Below are 15160 nucleotides of genomic sequence, written 5' to 3'. Positions count from 1 at the left end.
CTACAAGTGAAATCACGGTAGAATTTCTTTTAATTATCTAGGAAGTAGGAATGTGTTTCTAATTATGACCCAAACCCCAAAAACCACTGTAGAAAAAAAGATAAAATATTTTTAGAACTCTGTATCACGAAAATTATCTTAAGCAAATTTCAAAGACAAAATGTAAATTGGAAAAGAAGTTTGTAATTCATTACACAGACACAAGGCAAATATCCTAAATATATCAACAGCTCTTAAAAACAAAAATAAACAGTACCAAATGCTGGCAAGGATGTGGAACAACAGGAACTCTCTTTCATTGCTGGTGGGAATGCAAAATGGTACAGCCACTTTGGAAGACAGTCTGACAGTTTCTTACAAAGCTAAACATAGGCTTATTGTATGATCAAGCGATTGTGCTCCTCGGCGTTTACCCAAATGAGCTGGAAACTTATGCCCCCACAAAAACCTGCACATGAATCTTTATAGCAGCTTTATTCACAATAGCTGAAAAATGCACACCACTAAGATGTCCTTCGATAGGTGAATGAATAGACAAACAGTGGTACATCCCACAACAAAATATTATTCGGCGAGAAAAAGAAATGAGTTATCAAGCTACAAAAACACAACGAGGAAGAACCTGAAATGCACATTGTTAAAAGAAAGCAGGCAGTCTGAACAAGGTCTGTACTGTATGATTCCAACTATGTGACCTTCTTTCATAAAGTTTGCACCATTCCAGCCAGATGGAAATAACTATCCTTCTTCAGAACTCTTAGCACTTTGCAGCTCACTCATGGCCTTTATCACTTCCCTTTTGATCGTTGCCTAAAATTACCTAAATATTTTGCAAAGTAACTGCCTAAAGATTGTCTAAAGTGGAATTTTTAAAAGGAGCAGTGCATTCACCAGTGAATACACAACAAAAAGTTAATTAGTCTCTGTATGATTTTTTGGCAATATGATATATGGAAACCAGATAATTGTTCATTGATTTTATCTAACATAGACAAATAATATCAACAACTCCTAATCCAAGGAGTGAAAATCTACATTACGATAGCAATCCTGAATCTACACCCAATTTATACAAGTTTTTTTAACAATGGTCACATAACCAAGAACCCATATTAATTTTTCTTAATGGCAATGGAGATTTTTCTTTTAATTTTTTGTTTATTGAAGTAACATTGGTTTATAACATTGTATAGATTTCAGGTGTACATCATTATACTTCTATTTCTGCATAGATTACATCATGTTCACCACCCAAATACTAATTACAACCCATCACCACACACATGTGCCAAATTATCCCTTTCGCCCTCCTCCCTCCCCCTTTCCGCTCTGGTAACCACCAATCCAATCTCTGTCTCTATGTGTTTGTTTACTGTTGTTATTATCTACTACTTAATGAAGGAAATCATACGGTATTTGACCTCCCTCTGACTTATTTCACTTTGCATAATACCCTCAATCTCCATCCATGTTGTCACAAATGGCTGGATTTCATCATTTCTTATGGCTGAGTAGTATTCCATTGTGTATATATACCACAGCTTCTTCATCCATTCGTCCTTTGCTGGGCACTTAGGTTGCTTCCAAGTCTTGGCTATTGTGAATAACGCTGCAATGAACACAGGGATGCACGTATCTTTACACATTGGTGTTTTCAAGTTCTGTGGATAAATACTCAGCAGTGGAATAGCTGGATCATATGGTAGTTCTATCCTTGATTTTTTGAGGAATCTCCATACTGTTTTCCATAGTGGCTGCACCAGTTTGCACTCCCACCAGCAGTGCATGAGAGTTCCCTTCTCTCCACATCCTCTCCAACACATGTTGTTTCCTGTCTTGTTAATTATAGCCATTCTGATGGGCGTGAGGTGATATCTCATTGTAGTTTTGATTTGCATTTCCCTGATAGTTAATGATTTTGAACATCTTTTCATGTGTCTGTTGGCCATCTGTATATCTTCTTTGGAGAAATGTCTGTTCAGGTCTTTTGCCCATTTTTTGATTGGGTTGGTAGTTTTTTTGTTATTGAGATGCATCAGTTCTTTGTATATTTTGGAGATTAAGCCCTTATCAGGTGTATGGTTTGCAAATATCTTCTCCCAATCGTTAGGTTGTCTTTTCGTTTTGTTGATGGTTTCCTTTGCTGTGCAGAAGCTTTTTAGTTTGATGTAGTCCCATTTGTTTATTTTTTCTATTGTTTCTCTTGCCCGGTCAGACATGGTGCTTGAAAATATGTTGCTAAGACTGATGTCGAAGAGCATACTGCTTATGTTTTCTTCTAGAAGTTTCATAGTTTCAGGTCTTACATTCAAGTCTTTAATCCATTTGGAGTTAATTTTTGTGTATGGTGTAAGGTAAGGGTCTACTTTGTTAAAGGGACTTTCTTTTCTCCATTGTATCTTCTTGGCCCCTTGTGAAAGATTAGCTGTCTGTAGATGTGTGGGTTTATTTCTGGGCTTTCGATTCTGTTCCATTGATCTGTGTGTCTGTTTTTGTGCCAGTACCATGCTGCTTTGGTTACTATAGCTTTGTAGTATATTTTGAAATCAGGCTGTGTGATACCTCCAGCTTTGTTCTTTTTTCTCAGGATTCCTTTAGCTATTCAGGGTCTTTTGTTGTCCCATATAAATTTTAGGATTCTTTGTTCTATTTCTGTGAAAAATGTTGTTGAAACTTTGATAGGGATTGCATTGAATATATAGATTGCTTTAGAAAGTATGAACATCTTAACTATGTTAATTCTTCCAATCCAAGAGCATGGAATATCTTTCCATTTCTTTGTGTCTTCTTCAATTTATTTCAGCAATGTTTTATAGTTTTCCGTCTACAGCTCTTTCACCTATTTGGTTAAGTTTATTCCTAGGTATTTTATTCTTTTTGTTGCAATTGTAAATGGGATCGTATTCTTAATTTCTCTTTCTGCTATTTCGTTGTTAGTGTATAGAAATGCAACTGATTTTTGTATGTTGATTTTGTATCCTGCAACTTTACCATATTCATTTATTACTTCTAAAAGTTTTCTGGTGGATTCTTTAGGGTTTTCTATATATAAAATCACGTTCTCTGCAAATAGTGACAGTTTCACTTCTTCCTTTCCAATTTGGATCCTTTTTATTCCTTTGTCTTGCCTGATTTCTCGGGCTAGGACTTCCAGTACTATGTTAAATAGGAGGGCATCCTTGTCTGGTTCCTGTTCTTAGAGGGATAGGTTTCAGTTATTCACCATTGAGGATGATATTAGCTGTGGGTTTGTCATATATGGCCTTTATTATGTTGAGGTACTTTCCTTCTATACCCATTTTATTCAGAGTTTTTATCATAAATTGATGCAGTATCTTGTCAAATGCTTTCTCTGCATCTATTGAGATGATCATGTGATTTTTATTCTTCATTTTATTAATGTGGTGCATTACGTTGATTGATTTGCGAATGTTAAACCATCCCTGCATACCTGGACTAAATCCCACTTGATCATGGTGTATAATGTTTTTAACGTATTGTTGTACGCGATTTGCTAGTATTTTGTTGAGGATTTTTGCATCGATATTCATCAGTGATATTGGCCAGTAATTTTCTTTTTTTTGTGTTGTCCTTGTCTGGTTTTGGTATCAGGGTAATATCAGCTTCGTAGAATAAGTTAGGGAGCTTCCCCCTCTCCTCAATTTTTTGGAAGAGTTTGAGAAGGATAGGTATTAAGTCTTCTTTGACTGTTTGGTAGAATTCACCAGGGAAGCCATCTGGTCCTGGACTTTTATTTTTGGGGAGGTTTTTGATTACTGTTTCGATCTCCTTACTGGTGATTGGTCTATTCAAATTCTCTACTTCTTCTTGATCCAGTTTTGGAAGGTTGTATGATTCTAGGAATTTTTCCCTTTCTTCCAGATTGTCGAATTCCTTGGCATATAGCTTTTCATAGTATTATTTTATAATCTTTTGTATTTCTGAGGTGTCTGTCGTAATTTCTCCTCTTTCATTTCTGATTTTACTTATTTGTGACTTCTCCTTTTCTTGGTGAGTCTAGCTAAAGGTTTGTCAATTTTGTTTATCTTTTCAAAGAACCAGCTCTTGGTTTTATTAATTTTTTCTATTGATTTTTTGGTCTCTATTTCATTTATTTCTGCTCTGATTTTTATGATTTCCCTTCTTCTACGGATTTTGGGCTTTTTTTGTTCTTCTTTTTCCAGTTCCTTAGGTGCATTGTTAGATTGTTTATTTGAGATTTTTCTTGTTTGTTGAGATAGGCCTGTATTGCTATACATTTCCCTCTTAGAACCGCTTTTGCTGTATCCCATAAATTCTGGCATGTCATATTTTCATTTTCATTTGTCTCCAAGTATTTTTTGATTTCTTCTTTGATTTCTTCATTGACCCAGTAGTTGTTCAGTAGCATTTTGTTTAATCTCCACGTATTTGTGGCTTTTCTGATTTTCTTCCTATAGTTGATTTCTAGTTTCATACCATTGTGGTCAGAAAAGATGCTTGGTATTATTTCAATCTTCTTAAATTTATGGAGACTTGTTTTGTGGCCTAATATGTGATATATCCTGGAGAATGTTCCACGTGCATTTGAAAAGAACGTGTACTCTTCGGTTTTTGGATGGAATGCTCTGTATATATCTACTAGGTCCATCTGTTCTAGTGTGTCATTTAAGGCCAATGTTTCCTTATTGATCTTCTGTTTGGACGATCTATCCGTTGGTGTAAGTGGAGCGTTAAAGTCCCCTACTATTATTGTGTTACTGTCTATTTCTGTTTTTATGTCTGTTAATAATTGCTTTATATATTTAGGTGCACCTACATTGGGTGCATAGATATTTACAAGTGTTATATCCTCTTGTTGGATTGTTCCCTTGATCGTTATGTAATGCCCTTCTTTGTCTCTTTTTACAGTTTTTGTTTTAAAGTCTATTTTGTCTGATATGAGTACTGCTACCCCAGCATTCTTTTCATTGGCATTTGCGTGGAGTATCTTTTTCCATCTTTCACTTTCAGTTTGTGAGTGTTTTTAGGTCTGAAGAGTGTCTCTTGTATGCAGCATATATGTGGGTCTTGTTTTTTTGTCCAATCAGCCACCCTATGCCTTTTAATTGGAGCATTTAGTCCATTGACATTTAAAGTAGCTATTGATAAGTGTGTACTTACTGACATTTTTTAACTTTTTTTTCTTCTTCTTCTTTTTTCTTTTTTCTCAGTGTTGTAGTAGTCCTTCTCTGTTTCTTTCTTCTTCTATACAGAATTGATGGTCTCTTTAGTTTGACCTCTGTCTGAAAGCTCTACTCTTTAACTCCCCTCCTCCCTCCTTTTATGTTTTTGATATCATATCTAACTTCTTTTTTGTGCATTTGTATCCATTACCCTCTTACTATGGAAATAGAAAGTTTTGCCTATTTGTGGTCTTCTCTTTTCCCCTTAAATCAATCCTTTTAACATTTCTTGTAGCACTGGTTTCTTGGTGACAAACTCCTTAAATTTTTGCTTGTCTGGGAAATTTTTGATCTCACCTTCCATTTTGAATGATAACCTTGCTGGGTAGAGTATTCTTGGCTGTAAGATTTTTCCTTTTAGGACTTTAAATATATTGTGCCACTCTCTTCTAGCCTGTAAGGTTTCTGCTGAGAAGTCAGCTGAAACCTTATGGGGTTTCCTTTGTATGTAACTTCTCTGCTGAGAAGTCAGGAAACCTTATGGGGTTTCCTTTGTATGTAACTTGACTTTCAATTGCAGCTTTTAGGATTCTCTCTTTATCTTTAATTCTGGACATTTTGATTATGATGTGTCTTGGTGTGGGCCTCTTTGGGTTTATCTTGTTTGGGGCTCTCTGTGCTTCCTGTACCTGGATGTCTGTTTCCTTCCTTAGCTTAGGGACGTTTTCATCTATTATTTCTTGAAATAGATTCTCTGCCCCTTTGTCTCGCTCTTCTCCTTCCAGGACACCTGTAACACGGATGTTAGTGCGCTTGATGTTGTCCCAGAGGTCCCTTAGACTGTCCTCACTCTTTTTAATTCTTTTCTCTTTTACCTGTTCACCTTGGGTAATTTCTTCTAGTCTTTCGTCCAGCTCGCAGATCCGTTCTTCTGTATCCTCTACTCTGTTTTTGAGTCCTTCTAGTGAATTTCTCATTTCCAGTATTGTATTCTTCCTTTCAGATTGGTTCTTTTTTATATCTTCCATTGACATTCTCACTGAGTTCATCTATTCTTCTCCCCACATCAGTAAGCATCCTTAACACTCTTTGTTTAACTCTCTGTCGGGTAGGTTGCTTATTTCTGTTTCACTTAGGTCCTTTTCTGGGGTTTTGTCCTGTTCCCTTTCTTGGAATGTATTCCTTTGCCTCCTCATTTTGCCTCTTTCCCTGTGCTTGTGTCTGTGTATTAGGTAGGTCAGCTACGTCTCCTGCTCTTGGATAGGTGATCTTATGTAAGTGATGCTTTAGGGGGCCTGCAGTGTGCTTCCCTCAGTTCTCAATGTGGGCTACGTGTGTCCTTCTGTTGTGGCCTGTTTGCTCTCCCTGTAGGCACCCAGGGAGGCCGAGTTATGCTCCTGGCCAGCTGTTGTAATGCTCAGCCGCTTGTAGTTGTTGTGGGCCCTTCAGTCTCTTTATCAGGTGTGGGACGCCCCAGCACAGTTGGCTGCAAGTTCTAATACCACATTTGTGTTGCAGTATTTCTTTTAAGTGAGTAGGCCCCAGCGTGGCATGTTGTTAGGCTCAGGGCCTTACAATTGCTATAAGCCTCCCGCCTTTAGGTCTCTTGTCAGTTCTCTGAGAATTACAGCTGGGTGTGGCTGGCCTCAGGCACAGGAGCACCCAATTGTTTCAGGCTTTGGAAGATGGGGCAAACCCCCTATGTGAGTCTTTGAGAAGCACAAGTCTTCTGCAGCTGACAAGCCCTGCCACCCACAGGTCCACACACACAGTCAACACAGTCCTGCCCCGTGTGCACGCCCCAACCCCCCAAAGCAGACCTAGTCTCTCCACGGCGGGAGCCCCACACTAACCACCCGCTCCTTGTGTACGCCCCGCCCCACTGAAGTCGGCTCAGTTGCCAGGCTGTAGGGAATACAGTCACCAACCTATGCAGGCCCACAAGTTGCCCGAGGGCCCGCTGTTGGGTGGGGCCAGTCTGCAGGGTGGGCTGCCTGCCCTGGCCTAGCTGGACCAAATCTGTGCTCTAGAGGGTGGGGCAGACCCTGGGCTAGCAGGCCTCAGGGAGAACTCCAACGGCATCTGTGTCAGCACGCCCACATCAGGCCACAACAATGGCCGCCGCCAATGTCCCAGTCCCTGGAGAGGTCTCACCCCTCACCGAGATGCACTCAGGGCCTATCAGGTGAGTCTCTTTTCACCAAAGCATTGTGCACCTTTCTTTCTGGTGATTTTAGGTTGCTTTCTGAAATGGGTGAGTTTGCGCGTGGGCCCTTTAAGAGCCGGTTTTAGTTTCTTTGTGAACCAGGTTTTCTGGGGGTGCTCCCCAATGCTTTAGTAGCAGGCTAAGTCAGATATTCTGCCACTTGTCTGGATTGTGCTGGGTCCACAAAATGCCCACAGCGGGGGCGCTCCCTGGCTCAGGGCCCCGTGCCTCCAGGGAGGCTGCGTACCTGTGAGCTGCTCCCAGCGGCCGTGAAGCTGGCGGCTTGTGAAGGCGGCGTTTTTCCTCTCCAGAAGGGAGTTTCTGCCTCTTCCACCTCATTTAGGATTGTCCGCTGTTGCAGGAGTTCCTCTTATCCAGTTTTCAGTTCTGTCTCAGGGGTAATTTTTCCACGAGTAGTTGTAAATTGGCTGTGTCCGCGGGAGGAGGTGAGTTCAGAGTCTGCCTACGCCGCCATCTTGACTTCGTCCTCCAAGAATTCCTGCAATGGAGATTTTTAAAAGTTTAACATTGGCATATGACTACTTGATATAACCCAAGCATGAGGCAAATATATTTGACGACTTTTGAAATACTTCTTTCATTGTATTTGGTACACCACAACATCCTATTGCAATTTTAATACACCTAAGCTTAAAAAGCTCAAAATTATACAATTAATTCCATTCATCTTCAATTAAACCTAATAATTGTTCAAAGTATTTTTTGCATAAAGCTTGTCAACATTTAGTTAACAATGTCATGAGGCCAGTTAGTACTTCCTACCCTATTAGGTCGTGGTCATTAATCTTTCCTGCTCATTACAATCACTGGAGGAGCTTTGAAAAATACTAATTTCTGTTTCCCACCTTCAGAAATTGTGATTGAATTGGTCAGGGGGTATGGCCTGGGCATGGGAGTTTTAAAACCTCCTCAGGTGATTGTACTGTGCAACCAAAGTTGAGACTCACAAGAATAGACCACGTGTGCTGGGTAATTTTATGTGGCTTCGTCAAAAACTTCCAGTAGGCCACATGGCACAGGCTTGTGGACTGTATTTCACCTATAAGCTAAATGTTCGCTCCTGGTTCAATACAAATGGATTCAATTTGATTTTCTCACAGTCCATTTCATTTCCTTTATAATCTGTTACCATTACATGTGAACTAATGTGTCTTTGAGAAAGTTAAACATTCCAAACATACCTTAGCTTATGAAAAGCACTTGGGTAGATCATTAACCATCCTCAGTTTCTATGGCTTAATATTCCTTTTAAAATAATCAAAAACTCCTTATGCTTCGATAAAAAGAATCACTAGAATTGCTGCCTTAACATTTTTATGCATAATTTCAAACATCATTTTTTTCTTTTAAGGTCTTCTGCATATTGGAGAGCAACACCGTAAATTGTTCCATCCAATTTAAAATGAAAATTGACCTTTTTCTCTTTTCACAGATATACCTACTGCGGCTTGATGGACAGCTTAAAATTCTTAGCATTTATTTTATATATTGTACTGATTTTCACTATGAAGAAAAAATATCAAGGCAAAGATACTAAGCAATCAGAAAATGGAGAAAAGCCATGAATGAAGCAAACATAGAATCCTTAAATAATGATGGACATTCTACACCTCCAGCCAGAACAGACAATGAAACACATATCTAAGGGGAGAAAAAAATTCTTTTGTTGCCGTTGTTTCCAACCAATGTCATATTAATTCAGGAGGATGTTATTTTTGAGCAGTTCCTGCTCCTTTCACTGACATATCTCACACTCTTTAGTGATGATGGAACAATGAATCACCTATGAATTTATAATAATAAAATCAATTATAAATGAAAAGGAATGAGAGTTCTCATTCTTAGGGTATGGTTATGCATTTGTGGTTAAGATTAGAATGTATGATCCATACAGATCTAAAGTGAGAGGTATGGTTAGAAGTAATAGAAGAAAAAGTATTTGCTCAGGTCGTTGTAACCCAATAAAACCAGTGACTAGAAAATAGGTAGAGGTGAAAAAGGAGGAGAGAAATTAATAGCCTAAATAAAGAGAAAAGCTTAATAGTTTTTTTTTTAAACAGTTTGGACTGTATTACTCAAGCTTGATGTCCAGTATATTGGAGGATTTATGCTATGATGACATTTGTCATTCACGTATTAAGTCAAATATTTCACAGATCTTATTAATTTATAATTTGAAGTTGTTTTTGCTAGCAGTCCCTGATGCATCTTCTTCCAACCTGGCATTAAAATACTGCTGAAGAAGTAGAGATAATCGAAAATTTGCAAGCGATAGTAAGACAACCTATTGCAGAATGTGTTGAGCTTCTTTCGCGCCCATGGAAATGGGTTAGGAAAAACTGACATTAACTTGAGAAAGCAAAGCCCATTTAAGAAATGTGTCTTCATTCCATCTATTTGCTGTCTGGAAGAAGTGGAGTCTGCCCCAGATAATTTACCAGCTCTCTCTCAACTGCATGGTTTTTTTTGTGTGTGTTTTTGGTGCAAACAGACATCCTTCACATCCCCACAAGCAGCACAAGGAGGAAAGTGAATGAGAACAAATAGATGAACATTGCGTTTGCTAGTGACAGCAGCTTTATTACGGTGAATGCTAGAAATTGTAGTTTTTATTCTCGGCAAGTTAAAAGAAATTTTGGGGGGCATCAGAATCACCTGTAAAACATTATTTTAAAGAAACCAATTATGCACCTACCCCAGAGATTCTGATTCAAAACATTTGTAATGCAGCCTGGACATCTCCCTTAAAAAAAAAAATCCTTATAGAGCCCTTGATAGAGAAACAGAAAAACAAGCCACAGGACAGGAGAAGATATTCCTGAATATAGTGACGTCACATATCATGGATTCCTGCTAGAATCTGGGAATTGGCCTGGAAGTTATATATATTAACCTATTCTCAAGCTGTAGACTTGAGAGAAGATTCATTAATCACACAAGTAGAAATGTGGAAAAACCACCCACATGCTGGGTTACTATGTAACAAGTTTGATGAGATCTTGCCTCAGTAAAAAGTAAAGAGAGAAAACTATGGAGTTGCTTTTTAAAACATTGCAAAGAAAATAAAGGCCACATCTCAAATGTTTATTTATTCAACAATTATTGAGTGTCAAATATCTTTAAGCAAAATGAAATATAATACTAAACAAAAACAAAGAAGGACACCACCTCATGGAGCTTACACTTTAATGTGGGAGAAGATCATTAACAAAATTAAATTATAAAATGTCATAAAATTATAAAATGATACAAATTAAAAGAATAAATTTATATTTACAGATGTGATATGTACGGTGAAGGAAAGGAACATGAAGACATATAGCTCAGATTATTTGGTCTACTTCAGAATCCAAGAATCCAGAATAAATAGTAATTCTTATTTCAATGGCATTTATTGAACAGGAATAAAAATATTAGGGAAAATTCAACAGAGTTATGAATAAGATAAAGAAAGTTTTCAAGGAAGCAAAATAAGGCAAGAATGTAATTAAAATATACACCGGATAATGTTAAAAGAAGACAGCCAAAAAACCAAATCAATGATGAAGTAGTTATGTTTGAAAATTTGTGAAAATGTGGAAGAAAAAGATAGAGAAGATAATTGTGAAAGAAGTTAGATGAATTAGAGGACAGACTAAAGCACCAGCCTAAGAAATCTGATATTTTTGAGGAAGAAATCAGATATGGAAAAGAAGCGTTAATCGAAGATTTAGGGGAAGGATGCCTTCTTGCTCCGAAGAAAGACTTGAGTGTGCAGACCGATGTTGCTTTGTTTGCACCAGGTCTTCTCACTACCATCCACTTTCCTGCGATGGGGCCTTGGACCATGACGTTTCTTCCTCCTGAGATGCTCTTTTTTCCGCTTAGTTAACTGCTTCTCAGCATTCGGATCTAAGCCCAATCACCATTCCTTTAATATCTCTGACTTCTTCACTGGCTAAAAATCTTCCAATGTATCTGTAGCAATAGAGCACCTATCAAAATGGTAACTTTACATTTTTTATGATTATTTGATGACTGTCTATCTCTCCCACCAGTCATAAACTCTAGGAAGGTAGGAATTGAACTCATTTTACCGATCTGTTTTTATTCCCAGCATCTAGCTTGGTGCCTGACACATAGCAGGTGCTTTATCAATTATTTTTGAATAAATGAATGAGTGAATGAATAAATGAACTCCAAAAATGCCAGTCATATGAAATATGAATGTTATAAATAAGAATTGAAAACAACATGAAAAGATAAAAACAGCTGCATTAAAGTCATTGGATTGGAAATGTTGGTTTTAGGTGTTTTGAAGATTTTCTTTAATCTTTTAAAGAGTATTTACTATTTAATAATTAATATTAAATAATAATATTTAATATTTTAAAATGGGAAAAATAAATTTTAAATTGTCAAAAAAGTGTCTTTTCACTGCCATCTACATGCAAAGCACAGGAGATAAAAATATTGACGAAATAGACTCTTTGCCCTTTGGGAGCCCACAAATGAGACGGAGAAATAGGCAGGTAAACACATGATAATATACACTCTAATAAATACTATAATAGAATAAAAATGTTCACGTCTCTCATTCATAGGGACCATGCTAATCTCTTGGTTTCACTTTCAACATATGTATTTCCAGAGATTTTACCAAAACAAAATTATTGAGAATTCATCATAACAAATTTGGCAGTGGCCATTGTCACTTTCCTCTTGTGTGCCTTCTACCCTTGCTAAATAGGCTGCACTTACCACCTGGAAACCAAGAATCAATCTGACGAGAAGCTGATTACACAAGTGGTGTAATTTCAGGAACACCACAGAGCGTTCTCCACCACTAACCCACAGACACACCTCTCACTCTCAGCCAATGTCCTTAAACTTGATGTTGCCCCAAGTTCCTTCATCAGAAGCTTATCCTTCTGAATTAAGACTTTGTTTCCATTTAAATTGGAAGAGATCATATATTATCAGACACTTCACAGTGTGAGTGAGATTCCAATCATTTTTAAGAAATAGGTTGTTGATAGGAGTGGAAATGGAGAACATGAGGATATTCAGAGAGCAATAGAAAAAGTCACAGAAAAGTGAGATTATAAACACCAAAAAAATCTTCTGTCTATTCACTGAAGGGGAGGAAGACTTTCCTCTACCCACTCTGGGTCCTTTCTGGCTGGGCTGCAAATTAAATCGACATGAGACTGAATAGCAGAGGAAAATCAAGCAAAATTTAATAACATGTATACATGGGAGAAACCAGGGAAACTGAGTTTCTCTACAAATGGCGGAGGTTTTTCACCTTAAATAGCATATTCAGGTAGTCAAAGGAAGTGTTGGGGGTAGGGGAGGAGACACCTATGGGAGTTTACCAGAAACCACAGTAAACAAGAGTATGTAGCTTTAAGTCCTCTCCTCTACTGATAAGAGTTTCCAGACAGAAGGTCATCCCCGCGCCTCTCCCCAGTACAAAGAGGGAGATACCTTTACAAATGTAAGTGTTTGGTAAAGAGATCAGCATGGGCTTAGGAGGACCCTGCCAGTCTATCCATACTCAGAGTTAAATTTGTTTAGGCAGTTAGTGGGGAAGGACAAATGTCCCTCAGAGAAAACAATCAAGGTAAAGAGACATATTTTGAGGTGCCCAAATTTTGATTTCCCACATCACCATTTTATTTAGAACTGATCTTACCAATAATGACTCTATACATTTAAACTTTCTGTAAAAACGTTCCTGTGAGTCACATTCATTTTAAAAAGTCTTCATTTGTTTAATAGCTCTAATAATTTGTCTGATAATCTATTGCCTATCTGAGTTTGGTTCTGGTGATTGCTTTGTCTGTTCAGACTGTGTTTTTTATGTCTTATAACTTTTTGTTGACGACCATAAATGTAGTATAGGACAGTTGATACTGAGGTAGATATTTTTTATACTTGGAGATGAGCACATCTTTCCTTCTGCTAGGCCTGTAGTGTGGGGTTTGTAACAGGAGTAGGGCTGGGTTTGAAGTCTGTTGTTGCTATAGTTACCCTCTGCACACCAAGGGCTTTCAATTCCTCTAGAGAAACCCTATATTTGAGGTCTATTTCCTATGTGGATTTGGTACTTTCTTTGACCTGTTACCTAGAAACAATCTGTCCCTTACAGCTCTCCCAGCAATATTCCATTCTTGTTTTGACTAGATGCTTGTTACCATGGCGGTAAAGGAGGGGGCCTTAGGCGGGCTCTGTGAACCTGGGTCTTGGGAGTGACCTGCCCCTCCCCAGGAGTGGAGTGTTTCTTCCTTGATTCGCTTCCCAGCTGCAAGGAGTTTTCATCAGTTCCCTCGAGCCACAGTTTTTGTCGCCCTTCCCACTGGAGAGAAAGGCTTTTGTTCCTTAGGGGAGACTGGTCTGAGTAGAATTTCCGTGGTAGCTGCTGTTCTACCCCAGCCAGCACAATGTGCTCGCTCAGGATTCTCTCTAATCTTCCCTGAGAGTGCCTGGTGGGGTTCCTGGAGGAATCAACTGTAAGAGGTTACAAATCCCCTCCTGTCTGCTGCCTTCAGGGCCTTCACTTTCTCAGACCAACACACACTTGGTCTTTAGCAACTGTTAAAAATTTCTATCTGAACCGTTTTACTAACTTATATAGCATTGGGTGGCTTCTGCCCCAAGTATGTATGTGTTCAAATTCCGTTTCTCCCTGCAGGAGTCTGTCTCTCTCTAGCTTTCCAGTTACCTATTTGTCCAATAATCTCAGTTCATTGATGAGTGCGAGAAAAGTTGTAATTTGTATTTTATCCAGCTTTTTCTTATCGTAAGGGTATGGCTGCGACATTTTTTCCTGCTCTCTGCATGTCTGAGCTGAAACTGGAAGTCTAACTTTTATTCCTTTGATGTAAAGGAAAATGGGTTTCAATTAACTTTATAAATTTTCGAGATCAATATGAATTATTTGAGAGTTCTTATCCTTTTCCTCACCTGATTCTAGTCAATAGATTCTCCAATAACTGGTAAATTATCTATTGGGTAAACCATTCTTAGTATACTTTTCATGCTGAAACATGTCTTTCTGAAAGCAACTCATTCCATAAGCCCAAGTCATTGGGCAAGAAGACTTTTATTTTGTTTTATTGAGTTTTTTTCTATCTTCTCAGATGATTTTTTTTTTAAGACTCGAAGTTTTTTAAAGGTAGTAGGTCTAGTTTTGTTAACTCTGGATTTCTTTTTTAATTCTTTTTTTTTTTTTTCAAGGAACATTGGCCCTGATAACATCTGTTGCCAATCTTCCTCCTTTGTTCCTTTTATTTAATTTCCCCAAAGCCTCAGTAGATAGTTGTGTGGCATAGTTGTACATCCTTCTAGTTGCTCTATGTGGGACACTGTCTCAGCAGGGCTTGATGAGCTGTGTGTAGGTCCATGTCCAGGATTTCAACTGGTGGACCCCGGGCGGCCGAGAGGAATGTGTGAGCTTAACCGCTACGACACCGGCTAGCCCCTAGCTCTGGATTTTTTACCCAAAGATTTATCCCTAGCATTTGTGCATAAAGAATTCTGCTGATGTTCTCCTAGCACTATCTTCCCTACTCTTAATATGATCTTTTCATTAATATGAGGTCTCTGAAGAACTGATAAAGAAAATAACAAATGATACCATTAAGAATGAAGGCAGAATAAAAGAGTGTAATCTTGCAAATACATCTGATATTTTGAATGACTATCAGAATATTTCCAAAATTGTAAACTTGTTAGAAGTTATTAGGTGGATTCTACACTAGGTCTGCAAGTGATTTTTCTCCCAAATCTTAAGGAAACATACAGA

General features: G+C 38.1%; 1 protein-coding gene across 1 annotated transcript in view; it reads left to right on the top strand.

The window, feature by feature from the left end:
* The window catches only part of LOC131416262 (solute carrier organic anion transporter family member 1B3-like), a 39829-nt gene extending 30893 nt beyond the window's left edge, over positions 1 to 8936 (top strand). Inside the window, exon 13 of the mRNA XM_058558677.1 lies at positions 8804 to 8936. Coding sequence (XP_058414660.1) covers positions 8804 to 8936 — 133 coding nt within the window. The remainder of the gene's footprint in view (positions 1 to 8803) is intronic.
* The last annotated feature ends 6224 nt before the right edge of the window (positions 8937 to 15160 follow it).

This window comes from Diceros bicornis, chromosome 17 (assembly GCF_020826845.1).
Source record: "Diceros bicornis minor isolate mBicDic1 chromosome 17, mDicBic1.mat.cur, whole genome shotgun sequence".
In the NCBI taxonomy this organism is placed as follows: Eukaryota; Metazoa; Chordata; class Mammalia; order Perissodactyla; family Rhinocerotidae; genus Diceros; species Diceros bicornis.
Note: the sequence above shows the minus strand (reverse complement) of the source record. Positions and strands in the feature narration are given on the sequence as shown.